This window comes from Neomonachus schauinslandi, chromosome 1, assembly GCF_002201575.2.
Source record: "Neomonachus schauinslandi chromosome 1, ASM220157v2, whole genome shotgun sequence".
Classification (NCBI taxonomy): Eukaryota; Metazoa; Chordata; class Mammalia; order Carnivora; family Phocidae; genus Neomonachus; species Neomonachus schauinslandi.
The window spans coordinates 137,830,102-137,851,457 of NC_058403.1; the positions used below are offsets into that span (position 1 = coordinate 137,830,102).

The 21,356-nt window shown below is 42.6% G+C and overlaps 1 protein-coding gene across 2 annotated transcripts in view; it reads left to right on the forward strand.

The window, feature by feature from the left end:
• RARB (retinoic acid receptor beta) overlaps positions 1 to 21,356 on the forward strand; it is a 385,733-nt gene that overhangs the window by 177,031 nt on the left and 187,346 nt on the right. Inside the window, exon 4 of one of the 2 annotated variants that reach the window (XM_021678917.2) lies at positions 8,932 to 8,957. The exons of the other annotated variant lie outside the window; for it this stretch is intronic. Within the exon in view, the coding sequence (XP_021534592.1) occupies positions 8,932 to 8,957 (26 nt within the window). The remainder of the gene's footprint in view (positions 1 to 8,931; positions 8,958 to 21,356) is intronic. 2 annotated transcript variants of the gene reach the window in all.

Sequence of the window (21,356 nt, forward strand, 5' to 3'; positions counted from 1 at the left end):
ATCAGCTCTGAGCGACACACATTGACAGGTAGCTGCCGCAGAGATCAAGTAAGGGACCCCCTGCTAGAGCACACAGAGGCACAGGAACTTTCCTCGTTCTCTACTCGAATGCAGGATTTTTCTCCAGAACTGGAATGAGACGTGAGCGGTCCGTATCTTTCTACTTTTTACTATGTCTTGAATGTAGAAAGCATAGAGAAAAAGCTAGACATAGACCTAGCTTTAAGGTCCTACTTTTAACTCCTACTGGCAATGTGACCGCAAGTAGCCCATATGACATCTCTGAGCTGATCACCTATATGACCAGCAAAATTCACTCCCTGCCTAGTGCCTGAATTTCGCAGGAAAACCGAAGTACAAAATGGGTGCAATGTCCTATGCAAAGGCATAATCAAACACAGACACGCACACACATTCTTTCTCTCTGCCTCTCTCTCTCTCTCTCTCTCTCTCTCTCTCTCTCAGGCTCTCTCAATTTAAAGCTGTTAGCAAGGGGCGCCTGGGTGGCTCAGTTGGTTGAGCCACTGCCTTCGGCTCAGGTCATGATCCTGGAGTCCCGGGATCGAGTACCGCATCGGGCTCCCTGCTCGGCGGGGAGTCTGCTTCTCCCTCTGACCCTCCCCCTTCTCACGCTCTCTCTATCTCATTCTCTCTCTCAAATAAATAGATAAAATCTTAAAAAAAAATAAAGCTGTTAGCAAGATAGCTTCAGAAATACAAAGGCTATTCTCTGCCTTGATGGTGACTTCAGAGATAAGAAACTAAGGCATAGTCACTACTTGCAGAGAACTTAAGAGTCAAATAGAGGAGATTCCACATTTCATGGATTCTAAGACAGTGTTCATTTAACATTCTAACTTCTCTGTGGTTGAGATAAATCTTATAACCAATGATGTATCGTGGTTGAATAAGCAGACTTTTTCTTTCTTAGTGGTACATGAAATAATGATGCCTCTTTCTAAGACTCAGTGTTGTCTTAGATGCAATGAAGTAGAGTAGTATGGCCTCACAGATAACTCTTCTCTAGGATCAAGGGAGCTCTAGGGGAAGAGGGAGATGGATCCCCAGAGGACAGCTTCTGAAAGACTTTGCAGGAAGAGTGACTATGTAAACCACGGGACTGGATGGGAGCTAGTTTGTGGGGGAAGAGAGAATGAATTCTGCAAGCATTTCATTTTCAAATTCAGGAGTTTCCTATTACATCAAAAGAGAAGTGTGAAGAAAGGAACCGGACAACTGATGGCAGGGGGTAGAGTAACAGGTGGATGCTGCCTTCACCCCCCAACCCACCATCTTTGCCCCCATTTAATGGAACAACCACCTTCTAGAGAGGTTCCAGAGTGATGAGATGCTCCCATGCGGGACGCAGGCCTTTGGACGAGCTGACATCATCCACACTCTTCCCCACGCTGTACCCCTTGAGTGAACCCAGCTCTTAATCTAAAACAGAATGTTCAGAGTCTCAGGCTCTGTGACTGGCCTCTGAAGCGACCCCAACTCGATCCCAGGGCAGAGCAAACAGCCTTCCTGCAGGTTTCATTTTCCTCAGGCCTTTCCTCTCAGGAATGCAGTTATGTGGCCATTTCCCTGACCCGGCCCTTGTCATAATGAATCCTTCCTTCCCACTGAATTATTTCCCCCTCTTTCCTCTCAAAGATTTATCCCACATGCCAACCTTTAGTGAAACTTCTTCTGCTCAAGAAAAAATAAACAACCAACCAGAACTTGAGTGGCCAGAGTTGGGACAAAATCAAATGGCATTTCCTGTATTTTCAAAGATTGCAAAATATTCTAAAGATGAAGAAGAATGTTGATATAGCTTAAATGCCCAATTATAATAACTAGAGTTCAAAATCCAATTAATGGCATCTTTCATTCCCTCCCTCTCCTAATTTCCCCTCCTTGTTTCCTGCATTCCCTCCTCTCGACTGGTTCTACTCTTAGATTTTATATTTCTATTTTCTTAGTGTGACATCTACCCAGAGTTTAACTTTTTTGTCATGCGCACTTCATTTTTAGGATTTTTTTTCTCCTGTAGAGCCCTTATTTCCCATGTTTTATCTACCTTGACCTTTCCATCTGGTTATTTTTACCCTTTTTCCTATTGCTTTATTATTTTCTCTTTCCTGTTTACCATTTCTCTTCCTTCACTCGTGTTTCCATTTTTCTTTTTGTCAAGTCCTTCTACATCCCTTGAAAAATAATTATTGAGTCAAAGGGACTCCCAAAATGTCAAGGTATAGGCAAATAAGAAACTGTGCTCTCTTACAGTTACTAGGTATTCAAAATAAACTTGACCCAGGCCACCCTCCAACAGTCTTGAGGCTGTTAGCATCGCATTTAGGGGAAGCTCCCAGTGGTGCTCTCTTAAAGGAAGAGATGTCCTCATCCACCCAGGCAGGAGGACAAAGATGGGAAAGCAACGGGAGTGGCAGGGAGAGGCAGTGTTGTATAATGGTTCTAGTCTCTGGTGCCAGAATTCCTTTGTTCAAACCCCAGCCGATACACAACTCTTACACAACTTTTGTGAGAATTAAATGAGATAATGTATTTAAGGACTTAGACCGTGCCTGTAACACAGTAAAACTATGTAAGTACTAACTGTTAGCATTATTTGTCTAAGTCACTTGAATTGGTATCGGACGTAAGAAAATATACATTTTAGGAAATACACTTTCTTTTACATATGTCCACCTAGGATCCAGTTTGAAAAGTCTTAAAAGTAGTGATTCTCACAGTGTAGTCTTTGGATCAGCAGCAGCATCTAGCAACCTGTTAAAAATGCAAATTCTAAAAAAAAAAAAAATTCCAATTCCAATTCTCAAACCCTATCCCTGACCCACCCCCAGCCAACTGAACCAGCAACTTTGAGTGGGGCCAAGCAATTCAAGCTTTAACAAGCCCTTTAAGTGATTCGAAAATACTACAATCTGGGGCGCCTGGGTGGCTCAGTTGGTTAAGCGACTGCCTTCGGCTCAGGTCATGATCCTGGAGTCCCGGGATCGAGTCCCGCATCAGGCTCCCTGCTCAGCAGGGAGTCTGCTTCTCCCTCTGACCCTCCCCCCTCTCATGCTCTCTCTATCTCATTCTCTCTCTCAAATAAATAAATAAAATCTTTAAAAAAAAAAAAAAGAAAATACTACAATCTGAGGACGATCGCCCTATGGTGAATATCAGAGGATGCTTCTAAAGGAGCATCCAAAATACAAAGTATAGTTGTATCCCACCTCACTACCACCAGCAACATGGTGAGCCTCTGTATGGTCCATGGTCATACTTACTGGAGCAACTTGGAGACAAGCAAGCTATAGGCACAAGGTAACTATATTCTAACTGAGGAATATTAGCATCATATCTTCCTTTGGCATAGAGTAGTGAATTGCTTATTTCTTTAGGTCCAAAAAATAGGACCCCAAAATCATAGAGTGGGTGAAGACAAAGAATGTCCTCATTCTCGTGGAATAAGCAAGCCAGACTAGGTAGTCCAGACATAGACTCAAAGATTCTCAAAGATTTGTGCCTTTCGCCTCTCAAAATAATCAGGTTACCTGGCAATAAATACACAATGACCTCTGTTTGATGTTTCTAAGTTGTCCATTTTGGAGTACGTTTGGGACATTTTTTTTTTTTTAAGATTTTATTTATTTTTCAACAGAGAGAGAGACAGCGAGAGAGGGAACACAAGCAGGGGGAGTGGGAGAGGGAGAAGCAGACCTCCCGTGGAGCAGGGAGCCCGATGTGGGACTCGATCCCAGGACCCTGGGATCATGACCTGAGCCGAAGGCAGACCCTTAACGACTGAGCCACCCAGGCGCCCTATTTGGGACATTTTGACGTTGATAAGACTTAGGACAAATCACTGTGTTCTCCTTCAGAAACCTCTTGGTTGAAGTTCCCCTTTCAGGTACATGGACCCCGTAGCCCCATCCACAGGTGTGACACGGGTGGCAATGCCTATGTCCTGATGAGCACTGGGTGATCCACAAGGACCTATGAAGCTCTCTGTTGAATATGAGGGAAGGTCACATACATCTTCCTTCTTAATTGAATCAAGATGACAGAGGACATCTGCTGACATCCTCAAAGAGACAGTAGCTCAGAGGCCACAACCTTCACCCACAGGCGACTTCCCAGAAATCCTCACAGAAGAAGCAGAGTGAGGAGCGCCAGGGTGGCTCAGTCGGTTAAGTGTCCGACTCTTGATTTCGGCTCAGGTGATGATCTCAGGGTCGTGAAATTGAGCCACTGTTGGACTCCATGCTCAGCGTGGAGTCTGCTCAAGATGCTCTCGCACTCACCCTCTCCCCCCTCCCATTCGCGCTCTGTCTCTCCAAAATAAATAAATAAATCTTTTTAAAAAAATAAAAAGAGGAGGAAGAACCAGAGTGAGAGCATCTAGTCCAGAAGGCTCATCATGCACACTACAGTCTTAGAGCCATAATTCCTGAAGGCATGCTACCAAAGCAGTCACTGCACAAGTACCAAATTCTTATATTTGATTAGGATGTTATACCTTTCTTTTTATTAACCAGACAGACTGGTTTGGTTACCTCCATTTCATAGATGCAGAAACTGAGGCTCAGAGAGGCTATAAGGACAAAAGGCACAAAACTAGTCATAGAAACAAAGTGAGAGCCCATGTCCCCTGAATCCCATTCCAGGGCATTTTCCACTTCACCATGTGGCGTCTCTCTGCCAGCCCACAACATAGGATGGCCTGTAGGTCTTCAGCATAAAAAGAGCATGGATCCTTGATGGGAAGGCCCCTTTTAAATCTTAGAAATGAAAAGGTAATTTGCTTCCTGGATTTGGCAGCCCCTGTGTTGATTGCCTCTGCCAAGAATTTTCCAGACTTTAACTTGATGGAACTAGGGGGCTTGGCAGTGCTAGAGAGGATGGCCACCAGGAATATATAGCAGTGCTTTCCAATAGAACGTTTGTGATTCTAGAAATTTCTGTATCTATGCAATCCAATATAGTGACTGCTAGATGAGTAACTAAATTCTTAGTTTAACTTAGCTCTTTTTTTTAAAATTTATTTATTTATTAGAGAGAGAGAAAGCACAAGCAGGGGGAGAGGCAGTGGGAGAGGGAGAAGCAGATTCCCCACTGAGCAGGGAGCCCGACGCGGGGCTCAATCCCAGGATCCTGGGATCATGACCTGAGCTGAAGGCAGACACTTAACCCACTGAGCCACCCAGGTGCCCCTATTTTATTTAATTTAATATAAACTTAAATAGCCACATGTGCCCCCAGCAGAGCCCCCTTACTGCATGACACCTGCTAAATTGGTTGTTATCTGCAAAGTCAGTACAGTGGTTCTCTCTCTGTCTCTCTCTCTCTTTGAGCAAGCTTTGTTTATTGTCATTTCCTATTAACCAACAGAGCAGGGTGAGAGCTGTGTATAGACTAACAACGGAAGAGCTGTCCTCTGTGTTGGGCAGAGGCCTCATATGAAGAATTATAAACTGGACTCTGAACTCCTGCCTTTCAAAGAGAAAGGCCTAGATGGTGATGGGCCTACATGGTTGTTTGGTGACAGAGTGTTAGAAATTGGGGTAGGGACCAGTTCCTCAGCTCTCGTTTTTTCCCCTTCAAAGCATCAGAACCCCAGCTCTGTAATCATACCCACACACGGGACTGGCTCCCCATTTCTCTGCAGGGAGGCTGGCATTCCTCCTCACCTGAGACGGTTCTTTTCTCTGCAAGGAGCTCGCTGTGGCAGGAGGTGGGCTGACTTGGGATCCGTTTAGCAGTAGTGAGTTGCCATTTAGATCAACTGTCTCCATACTTTCCCAGTCAGAGCCCTTTTAGAAAGTCCAGCCTTCTTTACGCTTTTAAGGGTAGAAGACCAGCTAGCCAAACTCTGTTCATTCAGAAAGCTCAAGGGGAATAAGAAGTCAGTTGTTTTCCCCATTCAGTGCACTTCTTTCCTGCATCAACATGCTGACAATAAAACAAATTGTGAGGTGCATGCTTGTTCCAAATCGTTACATACTGCATAGCATCTACAATCTGTTTTGCCTTAATGCATCATAAACTTTTACCTGTGAGGTCGTATGTTGAGTAGCACCCATGGCCCTAACAAGTACCTGTAGGCAGAGTGACACATACACCCTTCGCTCCATGCTTGTCCCCAGTTCATCTTCCTAGCCTTGTGGCACGCCACGTGCTCTGAGTAGGTGACACCCCAGTCACGCACGTCGATTTCTGAGTTGTGCCCTCTCTCTTCTTACAGCGGGACCCAGCCTGTCCCCTTTGTCTCCAGTGCCTTTTCCTGACTTCCCCACTTGCCAGAGGTTTGAAAAAAGAGAACTGAGCTCCAGACATTCGCTCACATAGTCAACTCACATTTACATACACCTGTACCATCCGTCCCTGAGCGAGACAAAGACAAAGAGAAGATGACAGACTAGGTTTCTGGGTCCAAATCAGACTCTTATCCTTCTAGCTGGATGACTCTGGACATTTGACTTAATAAACCCCATGTGGAAAATCACAAGAATGCTGCCTCCCTCTCGACATAGGGGAATGAGACCACGGGCCTCCACTTAGTTGAGTGGCTTGCGTGTGGTGAATGCTCATAGTCACTTCCATTCCCGTCAAGTTCTGCTCAATCCCACCCATTCCAAGGGTATGTCCTGAGCTTACCTAGTTGGAATTCCTCTCCCCCTCTCCATCATGCCTGTAGCATGTTGGCTGAATGAAGGGAACACGTATTTCTTTCTGTTTTGCACCAGTTATTTACATGAACTTCAGCCTCGTCAACGAGATTTCACGTCTTTACAGGAGATGGTTCAGGTGTCTGTCCTCTGTAACCCATTAATTGCTTACGTTAAATTCAACATACAATTTTTGACTGCTTTCTCTGTGCCAAGCACTGTGTGAGACGGGGCCTCAGAAAACAGGTATGTAACCACATTTTCTGATGCACAAAAGTTACAGCGTAATCAGGGAGAACGTAATGAGCATTATTGTTTTTGTTTGTTTGGCCCCTATTCCTTGTGGAAATTATATCATCCTTCCTTCGAAAAGTCATTCCTATAGTAATTAGAATCATTGGCCGCTTATCTTCCTCTCCTTCATGCCCTTTGCCCTGTGACTGCTTCGGTCCTCTCACTAGTGGGACAGTACCCTCGCCCACCCTTTGACTTTGTGCTCAGCCACATAACTTGCTTCAGCCAACAGAACAGTGTAGAATTCAGTATGCCACTTCTGAGCCCGGTCCTTAGGATCCACCATGGGCTTCCACTTCTTCTCTTGGACCTCTGTGACTTCCATAAGAAGAGCTTTCTTATTCCTTCAACCCGGTCACTAAATGAGGCATATTAATAGAACATGCCTGAGTTTAACGTACCACAAAAACTATCCAGCCAGACCTGTCACTTACAGCAGAGCTTCCTGGTCTGTAGCAGTCAACCTCTAGCCAACCTGCAATTGCATAAAAAATAAATGCTTAATGTATTTTGCCACTGAGCTTTTGTGGTTGTTGATTTCACAGTAGTAGGTGATTCCTACACTGGCTCCCCACTCTAATCTTCTGTCCTCCTCCATGTTCTTCTCTCTACCTGAGAGCTTGAAATATCTCAATGGGATGGCCTTCTTCCTATCTCCTCCCGAACCAGAGTTGTAGTCCCTAGTCTAGGGCAAGCACGTGACCCAAGGAGGAGCAATCAGAGTCCATCCATTAGACCTTTAATGTTAAAACCAAGGAAAATGTGAGCCTGAGCCCACCTGGCAGATACGATTCTACTTTTCTGGTGAGAGCCAGCACATGGTCAACAGAGGAAAAGGGAGACTGAGACAGATGGAGGCAGGGAGCAGCAACAGACTCAAGTGGTCAAGGCACTGATGCCGCACCTGGGGATATGGGAGGGTCCCCAGGTTCTGATTTCCTCAAACTTGATCGGTCAGTATTTCCCTCAGTTTTGCGAGCTAGCCCAGCGTCCAGTAAATTCCTTTTCAGCTTAAGCTGATTTGAGTCGAGGCTCTATCCCTTGTAACCTTGAAGAAACCAGACACAAAATAAATAAAGAGGCACTTCGGTCTGAGACAGCTGTCCCAGAGGCACAACGGGGGCTGTGGAAGCACAAGGCAGAAGGGCACCTTCCCCGGCTGGTGGCGTCAGAGAAGGCTTCTGGGGAAGGGAGCAATCACCCTACTGTCTGCAGCATGAGTGGACACGGTCAGAAAAGGGGACAGCCTCTGAAAGGGGTGGGGGCCAGAGGCTCGAGGTGAGAAGTGAGTTTGGGAAGGTCACAAGGGCCGGAGTGGGAGGACGCTGTAATTCAGCCCAAAGAAGGAGGACTTGGGATGGCAAGTGGGAGCCGTGGAAGAATTTTCAGCAGGGGTCTAGCAGCCTTTTAGAAGCCCTTTTTTTTCTGGCTGCAGGGTGGATATTGAGGTCAGAAAACCAGTTGGGAGGCTGTTAAAAGCATCCAGGCATGAGATGAAGGGCTCCTGCATTCTGGCCGAGGCCTCCGGCTTTCCAATAGGGTTTTTTTCTGAGTTGGTGCGTGGTATTTGTCTGTCAAATTGTGAATTGGAAAATTGAAGTCATTTTCTCCTTTGAAGGGACTTGTGCCTCCCACTTAAGATTGCGAGGAGCCATGCTGTGCTAAGGGGACGATTGTTTGGCCACTTGTTCCACAGTTCCTCTCCCCGGAGACTCTTCTGAACCAGTACAACCTGGTGTCACCGCCCTCGGGCCGTCAACTCCTCATTGTTCAAGATGTGCTGTGTTGCACTTACCCAGAATAAAATGATTCTCATTTACTTACCTAGCAGCTGTCAAAGCCTGAAATTTCATTCTGTGGGCGTAAGCAATTTCTCCCCTGTAAATGTGGCTTCATCTTGAGTTTGTTATCTGCCAGCAACAGAGAACGGTGGGCTGCAGTCTCTCTTCCTTTCTCCTACAAGCAACAATTAAAGACCCAATTCTGCCCGAGTACAAATGCATCTGTTAGCGATTGTCACTCTGGAGTCACACGCTCAGGAGCTTCACTATTTTTGCCGGGAGACCCGCAGATGAAAAAAAAAAAAAAATGGCTTGGTGATATACAGAGAAAACCCGAAAGGGAAAAAAAGAAAATGGTGGCTTAGCTCCTTTTGGAACCAGCAAGGAAGAATCATTTTGTTTCCTACGCAGACAAAGGGACACTGGCTTTGGCAGAACTCAGGATCCAACTCTTTATTGAGGAGGAGACATGCAAATGGAAGACATCAGGGGAAGTGCTTAGATGAGCAAAATTGAATTTCACCCGGGGTTGGCCTGATTCCTATAGCCCCTGTAGATGCAAAACACCTTGGCCGGATTATATTCGGTGAACTGAAGTGGGGGAGAAGGTGAACAAGCAAGAAGAAGAAAATAATTGGTTTCTGGATTGTGTGGGCAGGCTATCCAGTTCTTGTAGAATTCTCTTTGTGATACTGTCTCTGTGTTCCCTCCCCGCCACACCCCCCCCCCACCCCAGGCCCTTCTGTAGGCAGGGACAAGGCATGGCCCATGGCACCTCCCAGCCCCAGCCAGGCTTCAGGACTCAGGAGGGCCTTGGCTTTGAGAGCAGGTCCCTGTGAGCGCCAAGAGGCTCACCATCAGGTCCCGTGCCCCATGTCTTTGGGGTTTTTGACCACACACATAATGAGGTCACACTTCAGCAATGTCTTTGTTCCACCCCAAATGATGTTCCCACCCTCCTGACAGAGCAGCTTTTGTGTCTTATGTCAAAATAATCCCTTACCCAAAATGATGGCGAGGCTCCGAAATATCCCTGCTTTAACCTTAGGGAATATAAAAAAGGAGTGTTAAATGTTTAACCTGGATTGATGAGGTTTGCTGAAACTATTGGATAAAATGAAAACTTTCTTCGAGGCATAAATCACTGGGGAGATTCCCCCCACCTCATTGATTTTTGGGCTCGGTTAATGATTCCAGCACTGAGAACAGAAGACTAGGTGGAAGTTAAAGAAATGGAAAGCCACATTAACCTCTAAATTTTACCTATATGTTGATTTTTGACAGTGAAATACTATAATTAACCCAGACTATTTTCCTAAGATTTAATTTTTTGCTGATGTCCAAAAGTATTGTAAAAAAGCTGATTCCTAATTATTACATACAGCATTGCATAAATTTCTTCCTAATTAAAAAGCCTCTAAATTCTAAATAATCAATTTATGAAGACATATGGTTTTGAAAAATTGGGCATTTAATTTCTAAAGATTTATTGGTAATTTGTACCATAGCTAATTAATTATGGTTATAATACTATTGCAGTCATAGTAGAGATTGATGTGATGATACAATTGCAAATTTATTTTGATATGTCTTCTTTAATATCAGAGCATTACATTATACTTAGTTTTCCAGCCCCTTCTTAATTACGCTTGAAAGCATTAGTTTAATGAAAGATAAGAGGGTTTGATAAGTGTACCATCAGAATTTATTTGAAAAACTATTTTCAACATGAAACAAACAAATTGTTTTTTGTCCTGGCAAAATGAAATTTGCAGTTGGTAATAAATTAGCAGACAGAAATGCCTTAAAATTAAATAGTATTTGGTACAGAATTTCCCATTAACCATTGTGACAATTTGCAGAGAGCTTAGCATGAGAAAGTAGTTAAACTGTACAGAGGAAGTCTGCAGACAAAAATGAATAGAACCCAACATAAACAATGATGGCATTGTAAACACTCACAAACACATGGGCTAGGTGGGGAAGGGTTTTTCCTATTTCCTTTGTCATGTGAACTTCTAGGCATTAAAAAAAAAAAAAATCTAGAAACTGTTTTGGATATGACCAGGGTTTTCTTTGAAGTGGTAGGAAGAGAGAGATTTTTGATTTAGTGGTAGAAAAATGCCACTGATCCGTTTTATTGAATGGAAACACACGACCCTGGGGAATCATGGCACAGAACCGAATCATTGGTTGCAAGGAAAAAGGAGAGGAAGAGGGCAAAAGTAGCTTCTGGCTGTGCTCAGCAGCGTGCCAAACGCAGGTTAGCTAAAGAACCCAGTTCCCCATGGAGGGCCTTCCTGGGGGAGGTGGCAGAAACTCTTCATCTGGACATCTTCCTGATGAAACCCCAAGTACCAGAGTCAGCTGCCCTGCCTTCCTTGATTTACATGGTAACAAACTTGTGGGGGGGGGGGGCAGTTATTCTGGAGCTTCTCTAGTGATCACCTTGCTTTGGATTGCTTTTGTTAACAAAAGGCTCCAATTGCTTCAAGTTTCTTCCCTCTTGTTTCCATGGCACGATCCCTCTGTCTAGCTGTGTGACTTGGAGAAGGTCACTCAGTATCTCTTTAAGTCCCAGTTTCCTCTTCAATAAAAGGGTGCTAGTAAGAGAATCAACAGTAGCATTTCAGCGAGGATAAAATGTGATGCGTGCTAGCCCGTGCTCGGCAAGCATGCGGGAAGCTCACGATCACAGAGTGCAGAGGAGAGGACCAATTCAGGGGACCGGGGGCCTGGTCTGTGGGAGGGCTGGGCAATGTTCATTCATTCATCTTACAGATATTGATTGTCCATCCACTCTGTTTTCAGTAGAGCTTATTTGCTATGGATACAGAAATAAATAGAACGGCCGGGTATGTGCTCTCTCGGAATCCACAATCTAATAGAAAGGAAAATTGTGTGCATAAAAATAATTAAAATAATAGTGGCTATGCATGAGTGGCATAGGGGCACAGAAAGAAGAGCCTTGGAGAGCTCCCGAAGGTCTAAAGGAGAAGATCATAAATCTCTGAGTCTTGAACAACGGCCAAGTGGGTGGGGAAGAGTACTGAAGCAGATAGTGCCGCAAGACAGAAGGTTCCATGACAGATGTTTAGGAGCTCCAAGGAACTGGAGTTGGTTAGAGCTAAAGAGGCAAAGGGAGGCTGGTGACAGAGGAGTTTGAAGGCTTGGCAGGGCCTGGGCCGACCTACTGGATACAGGCACCCGTGAGATGCAAAAATACCAGAGGTACCTGTGTGAGGAGTAGTGGACACACTGATTTTTCCTCTCCAAAAATACAGCACAGTGCTGTATTTTTCAAAATAAGTAGTGCAAATACCCCAATAGAATACTCCAAATACAATAACCAAATGCATATCCCTATTATATTGATCAAGTTTGGGCTCCACAATTATAGTTGTCATCAAAGAAAAAAGTAATATAGCCTAAAAAATTAGTCTTTGGGGGTATTTTATCACATGCATGATAAACTTTTAACACGCAAACTTCAGTCAACAAATATTTATTCGGTTCTTATTATATGCTGGGCATCCTACTAAGCCGTGAATGACTGTTAGTTGACTTTTCCTAGTCCTCTTTAGTAAAACATGAACAATTTTGACAATTTTATGTTAGTTTAGTTCTGTTCTTTGCTTTTTAAAAACCCGGTATTGAATTTATTTAAAAAGTATTTATTGAATACCCACTCTGTCCCAAGTATGCATGTGTATTTATTCGGTGGTCAAGTTCCACATTATAATCTTTTCCGAATTCATGGTCAGGGATTAGAATTAACTGTATGATTGTCAGTAATTCATTTAACCTCAGTGGGCCTCAATTTCCTTTTCTATAAAATTAGTCCACCTCAAAAACAAGTGTGAGGGGTGCCTGGGTGGCTCTGTTGGTTAAGCAACTGCCTTCGGCTCAGGTCATGATCCCGGAATCCTGGGATCGAGTCCCACATCGGGCTCCTGGCTCAGCAGGGAGTCTGCTTTTCCCTCTGACCCAACTCCCCTCTCATGCTGTTTCTCTCTCTCTCTCTCAAATAAATAAATAAAATCTTTTAAAAAAAAAAACAAGTGTGAATTTTGAAAATGGGTGGGATCTTTTGATTAGGAAAAGATATATTTCCTTGGATAAGTCTCAAAGGCTGATATCCATATATGAACTTTAATTGAAGATTATAAAACTCTTCATATACTCTCTAACTAAAATTCAGCCTAAAGCCAAGGTACATCTTTTGGGTGAAAATGCCCCTAATTTTGGATTTTGTTATCACACAATTCTACATGAAATTTGTTGTCGTTCCATCTCACTTAATTTATGTGTCCATGCACTAGTTTCTGCCCAGATAAAAAGGCAGAAAATCTCCAAGTTTGGGGGCTAGCTAAAAGGGATATGACTGGGCTCTTTCCATTCCCCTCTGAGAGCTTAAATAACTGAAACAGGCTCCTGAACTCCAAGCCGTGGTTTCAAGGCTGGTCAATCACCATAAACTACAGGAGCCACATAACTACCCCGTATGCTCCAACGTAGCTCCCATTATTATCGATAAAAGTTACACTACTATACCAAGGGGAGAGAGAGGCCACAGTAAGGCTTTTAAAAAGCTATTTAATATATCAGCTTTCACAAAGATAGACGGCATCACTAAGACAAAACAAGAAAAGATGTGCCCGACTTTATAAGGTATTGGCACTGTTAATCATATTTTGAAATATTGCTGGCATATATCTTGGAAAACACAACACAGTTGCCATATTTCCAATGGGAGAGATGACAGTTTTAATGTTGAGATACATCGATAATTCCAAGCCCTCTTCCCACCCCCCACCCCCATATGGGATAAACCAGAGAAGATTAGGCAACCAGGTGGGTTCAGAAGCTTAAGTCCTAAAATTGAACATCATAAATTCTGCCACATTCCATTACAAAGTTATCACAAAATTTCACTAAGCAAACAACTATATATGTGTGTGTGCATTTTGTGTGTGTATGTACTCTAACGTTATAAAATCATTTACATTAGTATCTTATTTATATATACAAAATGTTAAAACATACATTTATATGCATATAAAATTTTGGATGAACTTATAAAAAGGTTATTGAAATAATCAGCTGGATTCCATTTATACTTCTCTACTTCCAATTTTTAAATATCTCATGAGAAATAAGGTGCCTAGGTCAGTAGATTTCACAGCTTTTCCACATTCGTTATTTTGGTCAACCCAATTCTGTGAAGTGGGTAGGACACATGCATTTATGGCCATTTTACTGAGAAGGAATGTGAGGTTTATATCCAGATTGTATGCGGCAAAAGCGGGATGTGATGCCTGTTCTCCTGCTTCTGAATTCAGGGTTCTTCTCACTATACCATCATGGCTGTGTAGCATAAGATCATTTACAGATAATAGCTACATAAACCTGATCCAGGGGGACATGGGTTCCTTGTTCAAGCCCCATGTATCACTGTGATGCTAACCAAGAAATATGGCCTACTGGGCACACTGATGTTTGATGACATTCTCTCCATTAATTATAGCAAATACTTTGGATTGCTGTTGTCCTTTCTTCCTTGGTCAAAGAATCTTGATTTCCTTCAGTGTAGCAATGGTACCCATGTAAAATATCCCATCTCCCATGAATATGGGGTAGCCATATGACATAGTCCTGGCCAGCTAGATGTAGAGAAAGTCCCTCGAATGGGGCTTCTGGGAAAGCTATTTAAATGGGAACAGAATTATTGGCTTTACTCTGTATCTTATCCTCTTCTTCTTCCTGGTCTGAAATACAAACACAATGCTGAAGAGGTAGCAGCCAGCTTGCAAGCGTGAGGTTGAAAGTGACATATTTAATTAAGAGAGTAGAAAAGTAGGAAGAGCTTGGATCCCACAGAGCATTACGGAGCCACAGAAGACTAACTGCCTACCTTCAAACTTCTTATCCTGGGGAAGAAACGTAGGCTCTTATCTCATTAAGCCACTCTAGCTGCTGTGACTGAACTTAGTCCTCATTGATAGAGTAAAAGGAATTAAAAATGGAAGAAGAAAATGTTGGATGTTAGATGGAACCAGAAGAAAACCCAAGGTCTATCTCTCAGGCAAGGACTGTTGTATACAATTAGCAAGTCTCCCACCAACTATCCACCCAACTATCCATGGCTAGAGGCTATCGCCAAGAATGCCTCATGCTAGGACCAAGGTCCACCACCAGCAATGCCTTCAGTTAGGGTCTCAGCTGCTATTTCCAGAGAAGTGAGCCCTAGGGTTGAGTTTTTGTACCATTGCCACTTTATGCCTCTGTTTCTTTACTTGCAAAATGGGGATGATAATACAACCTACCTCTTAGGATTGTTCTAAAGATTGAATGAGAGAATACACGTAATGTGCTTAGAATAATGCCAAGCATACTGGAAGCATTTAGTAAATGCTATCCTAAGATCTGGGAAAGGAGAGGCTAATCATTATTGATTCTGCATAAGCAAGAACTAACTTCCAGAGACACAGTTACACCAATTCTCCTTTTTCTACAGACAGGGCCCTATAAAAAGGGTCATTTCCTTCTCCGCATTCTTTCCCATACAAAAGATACTGGAAGTATAGAAGTCTGCCCAGGGATCGATCATAATTAAAAAAAAAAAAAAATCCAAAAATATACATTGGGTAATTTGGAGGTTACAGCATAAGCATCAAACCCAGTTCTTCTCTTTAAAAGAACGCACAGTCTGATGTGGGGCAGAGAATAGGGGACAGTTTATTAACTCAGGCTTTGTGGAATGTTGCTCTGCCAGGTGCTGATAATAAATAGTACAAGGTTTCAGAGAAAGAAGATCTCAATATTTGCGTGACTCTTTCAACAAAGGCTTATTGGTGGTCTTGAACTAAATATTTAAAATGAGCAAAAAAGGAGGATCAGAAGAATGGAACGGAATTAAGTATACCTTAGAAGAGGTCTGATAGGATGTGAATGCCCCTAGGGTAAGGATATTATCTTACTCATTTTAAAACCCCAGGGCAAGAACACATAGAATGAATTTCCCCAGTTGGGTTTTTGATTGTTTTCTGCCTCTGGGATTTTGTTTTTGCAAAAACCACAGTTATTCAACCCTTCTATGTAGGGGGCTGATAAAGTAGCTTATAGCAGATCAATGGTCCCAGGGAGAATAACTAGAAATACCAGAGAAAACGAAAACAAAAATCTTTTTGAAGGCATCAGAGATCTACTAAGTCATCCAAGACTTGAGGGGCCAAGCCCTCTGAGAAGGGAAGGCCCCAAACTCTTTCCCCCTCAGGAATTTTCCCATTCTCTATTGCATAAGGCAAGGAGTTAAAAAGCCAAGCAAATGAAAACTTCTAAAAAAGCCCAGTGGAGTTTTCAGAATCTCATGACGCCTGAAAGATAAAAACTAGAATTCAGGAGGAGAGGCTCTTGTAAATATCCCAGGCTCCTCTTGGGATCCCTGTAAGACAACACCGTAGGAAAAGGTGAATCCCACAGTAGACCCCTGAGGAAGATAAAACTTTCTCTCTGCTCAGCTGAGCCCCTAATTACATTGAGGTAAACTTCCCCAACGCTAGATATCTAGATTTACCTATTACTTTCAGTGAGGGTAAATACTTTCTGAAGGAATGTGATGTAATCCAAAGGCCCCCAAACTTTTCATATGCAACATCTCTCATTTCTGTCAAAACTTACCAGACATATTGAGAAACAGGACCAAGAAGCAATAGATATTAGAAACAGACCCATGGATGACCCAGATATTCTCCTTCTCTTTAAAATGAGTGAGTGATTAGTATATTTAAGAAATAAATGACAGGATGGAGAATTTCAGCAGAAAACTAGACTGTACTAAAAAAAAAAAAAGAAATTCAGGAATGAAAAATGCATTAGCTAAAACAAAGATGAAGATCTTAGTAGAAAAGTTTAACAGCAGATTGGATACAGCTGAAGAGTGGATAAGTGCCCTGTAAGATAGGTCAGGAAGAGGTATTCAGACTAAAGCACAGAGGAGAGCTAAATGGATAGAAAATACAGGAAAGAGACACAGTAGACATTGAAAAGTTTGAACATATACATTTGGATTCCCAGAAGGAAAGAAGAGAGATAATGGAACAGCAGCAACTTCCAGGAGAAAAAGGCCATGAATTTTTTTAAAATTGATGGAAGATATTATTACAGGTTAAAGAACATAATTTGAACCCTAAGCTAAATAAAACCTAATTACATAAGGCTAGTTTCATTCAACACTATTGATTTGTTCATGGTTTAGAAGTAAAATCTTGTGAAGCTTCATTGAGTACATGTGATTTCAGCTGGAGAATAAGATACTAGTGCTGAATTTGACCTTGACTTTGCCTTTAAACCAGAGTAAACCTAGGAAGATCAGGCTAGGATAAAGTTGCTCTGGCTTAACTTTAGAACCAGAACAAAAATACAAATTTCAGCTCTGTGATTTTATTTGTTTTAATTTGTTCTGAACTATGAAGAGACTATGTCCCAAACTATGCTGCCATCCTAATAACTTTCTCAGTTTTTTTTTTTTAATTAAGTTCTGATATTTGCCTGGAAAAATCTTGTTGTTTTGACATTTGAGTGTTGGTATTTAGCACTTTTATTTCCATTTCTTTTTCTTTTATAAAATCAGCCATCATCTTATTTAAAAAAAAAAAAAGTTGCCAAGTTTTACAAGCTGTGAATTCCTTTTTCAGAAAAAAAAAAAATACCTAGATCTTTTTTTCCCCCCAGAAACTTACAGTTGAAGGGCAAAGCCTCTCTAATAACTTTTTACTGAATAGTTCAAGGTTTCTTCTGTTCCTGGACAGAATCCACCTGGAGTCTCTCAGAGGCCATTGATAAGGCAAGGAAGAGCCCAATCTTGGACTATGAAAACTCTACTTAGAAATTACTCAGGCTTTCACTGCTTGATTCTGATTTGAGGAAAGCAGGGAGGAGTGATATTTGTCAACATGTCATTGGATTCTCAGATTGTTTTACACTTTCTTCAGTGATCTTTGTTACTTCATTTTTTCCAGAGGACTTTTCTCACTGATGAGTAGTCCTGGCAAAGCCCTGATGGTTTCCTTCCACATTCACAAGGTGTTGGCTGCACTCTGTTTAACATTCCAACAGGGTTAGCTTAGCTGGCCTGGAGTGTTGCATAGCCAACAGTAACATGCTCCCTGGTAGAAAGCTGACTTGCTAATGCTTATCCTCTTTTGACTCCCTGGAACCACTAGTTTTTTTCCAAGAGTTACTGCTTATTAGACCAAAGGAAGATCAGATGGCTGACTTAGTATCCTCCATTTTTATAAAGGATATAGTTCTAGGGAATGGAGAATTGACCCAATGTACAGAAAGTATGCATAAATATCCCTCAACATTCTCCCCCTTTTCATTCTCTAGCAGACATCATTTAAGCACGTATTATTGGGAAGGATCCTAGAGTTGGGGGTAAAGATGGAATAAAGAGAAGGGGACCAAACTAATTAGGCATGACCTCTGTATTTCAAGGGTGACCCACAAAGAGAAAGACCCTCTTTGATGATAGATCAATGTTACAGTTACATAAAACAAGTGAAGTTTTTCAAAGTTTCTATCCTGGAAGACCTCCTCTCATTCTTCTTCTACTTCCATCCTCCAGTTGTCGATTGCTTCTCAAAGAACATAATTTGCTGACTGCCATTTTATCAAGGATCCTAACATGTTTCATGCCATATCAGCATTTATTATATATATATATATATCTTTTTTTTCTCAATCTGAGGAAAAAGAATATTGATTCCATAGGATCTAAGAAAAAATACTAGGAGTATGAGCTTACATCCCTTCAGGCAAACTGCAGGTCTGCCTAAATGGTATTTTCATTCACTTCTCTGCCTACTCCATGAGACCTGAGCCCTTAGAGGCTAGGGCTATATTTTAACAATGTCTTAATTCCCAGAGACTGTAGAGACCTGGCATCCAGTGGAACTCATGAAAGCCATTAAAAGTTGATTCTTTTGAGCTACAAGATGGGTAAATAATCTATATCAGTGATCAAAGATAAAATGGCAACCAAAATATGCTCACAAACATGTTAAAAGTATTACAATCCATCCATTACTGAGTTTGTTGTTGTGGGAATGCATAATTAAGAGAGAATCCTGACTCTCACCTGGCTTGAGAGAGCATGGCGGGAGAACTGAGACATGTGCAGAAATACCCATTACCCAAGGCAGTATGGGATAAGGCCAGGAGTGGGCACAGTGAACACTCTAGATCTGTGTTGCCAAACATGTTAGCCACCAGCAACATGTGGCTATTTAAATTTAAAGTAAATAAAAAGAGATAAAATTTTAAATTCTGTCCCTCAGTCCCACTAGCTACATTTTAAGTTCTCAGTATCCACATATGGCTAATGACTACAGTTTTATAGAGCACAGATAGATTTCCATCATTACAGAAAATTCTATTGGACAGTGCTGCTCTGGAAGTCCGGAGAGATGAGGAGGTAGTTCTGTTAGGTTAGTTGTGGGAGGCTTCGTGGCAGATATGGCATGGAAGGCAGCTTTTGGTGGACAGGTAGGTCACTGATGAGAAAAGGGAAGATCTTCCAGAAGAATGGTATAAGCCAAGGGAGCTGTTAAAGCATGTTTGGTGGTAGCATTAGTAGCACGTACCAGACTGCATTCCTTCTCTTCCTGCTTTGGTTGGCTCCCACTAACCTAACGACGAGGACTACATACGATCTTTGGTGCTCCCTCTTTTTTCTTGATAATCTTTGTCATGGGATTGCCACCAGTTTCCATGACTCTAACCTTTACCAACATGTCCAGGCATCCTTCCATGTCCTGGGCTGGCCACACTCAGATCACAGATACACAGAGACACATGTACCTGTTGTACGAGTTCAAAGCCTTCTTTGGAGGTTCCAGTAAGAGGATCACAGTGAGTCAGAAGAGTTGTCCTTTATGCGGGAAGATATGCTCTGAGAAAGAACACAGTGCTCCTCAGGAATTGTAGTTTACTAAGGCTGCCATAACAAAATACCACAGAGGGGTGGCTTAATCAACAGAAATTTATTGTCTCACACTACCGGAGCCTAGAAGTCCAAGATCAAGGTGACCACAGATCAAGGCGCAATAATGATTATCACTCCTGACTCTATTTTGGGTACCTTCTTTCTGTACCTTTGAGACTACTACTCCTGAGGCCTCACTCTTTGATTTAAAAATGGCCACCCTCTTGCTGCCTCTTCACGTGGCCGTTCCTCTGTGCGCACACACCCCTGGTGTCACCCTAACAACCTCATTTTAACTCATCTACCTCTTTAAAGACCTTCTCTTAGAATATGGTCACACTTTGAGGCACTGGGGGTTGAGACTTCGACATGTGAGTTTTGCAAGCACACAGTTCAGCCCATAACAGCGATGAAGCAAGACAGGGCTCAGTTGCCTCACAGCCTGATCAGCGATAACAGTGAGCAGAGTGACAGGGACCACAGCCACCAACGTCACACCAGACCTTTATGTTCAAATATTTTGCTTTGCCTCCACTCACGGCGGTAACAACTGAGTTTGTCATTCCTGCCAAGGCGTGGTGATGGCTGCTACTTACCCTCCAGCCCCTTGTCTTGACGTCTCTAAGTTAATCTTTGTCTTCCTCTCTCTGTCTTTATGGTGGAGCAGTTTACCAATCCTGGGAGACTTTCTGGAGTAAACACTGTCTTTCTCAACTCTCTTTTTTTCTTCTTGTACCATCCACACTGTTTGACAGTTACCCAACTGGCTGTCTCCACCATCATCTTTTCGAGACCTTTTTGCCGCCACATCAGATTCCTCTCTCTTTCACCTGCCCTCAGTGCTTCCCTGCTCCCAGTGGTCCAGTGTCTGAGGTGTTTCTCAGTAGAGACCAACTTCATAATATCTGCTGCAGGCCTCACGAAAGATGAATAAGCCGGCCTCCCAGGCAGTGTGGTGGTCAAAAGAACACAGTCTTTAGAGTGAAAACAGACTTGGATTCAAATTCAGAGTGCTCACTAGCATTTGAGACATGTCAAGTGAAACACAGGTTCAAAGTAATAATACCTTGGATGTTGCTGGAGAAGATACTTTATAATAGATACAAGGGGCCTGCTTGACTGTAGTATGTTCTCGGCTAAAGGCGCAATAATGATTATCACTCCTGACTCTACTTTGGGTACCTTCTTTCTGTACCTTTGAGACTACTACTCCACGTGCTGCCCATGACTGCTATCCTTTTCCTGCCTATCTTAGTTCTATTCTTCAAGGTCCACCCCCTTTTTTATATCTAAAAAAACAACGCACACAGTTGCAGAAAACTGTCAGAGTCCTATTGTATCCTTCCACCCTCCCTTCTGGACACCAGAGGTTGCTTATGTGAATATCTGCAGTTCTCTGCCTGAAGGCATTTTTTTTCCCAGCCATGAGAACATTCTTGGCTCTGGTGCAGTACAAGCTAGAAGTGGCAGAAAATTAAACAGCCCTCAGCAAAAACAGATGGGAAGTTGGTGGATAAATCCTTGAGCCTTCTTGCTCTTTTGGGAGGAAAACTCCTAAGTTCGTTCTGCACTCTTGCCCAAGATGCTCAGATAGATTGAACTCCACTTGCCCACAATGACTCCTTCTCAGTA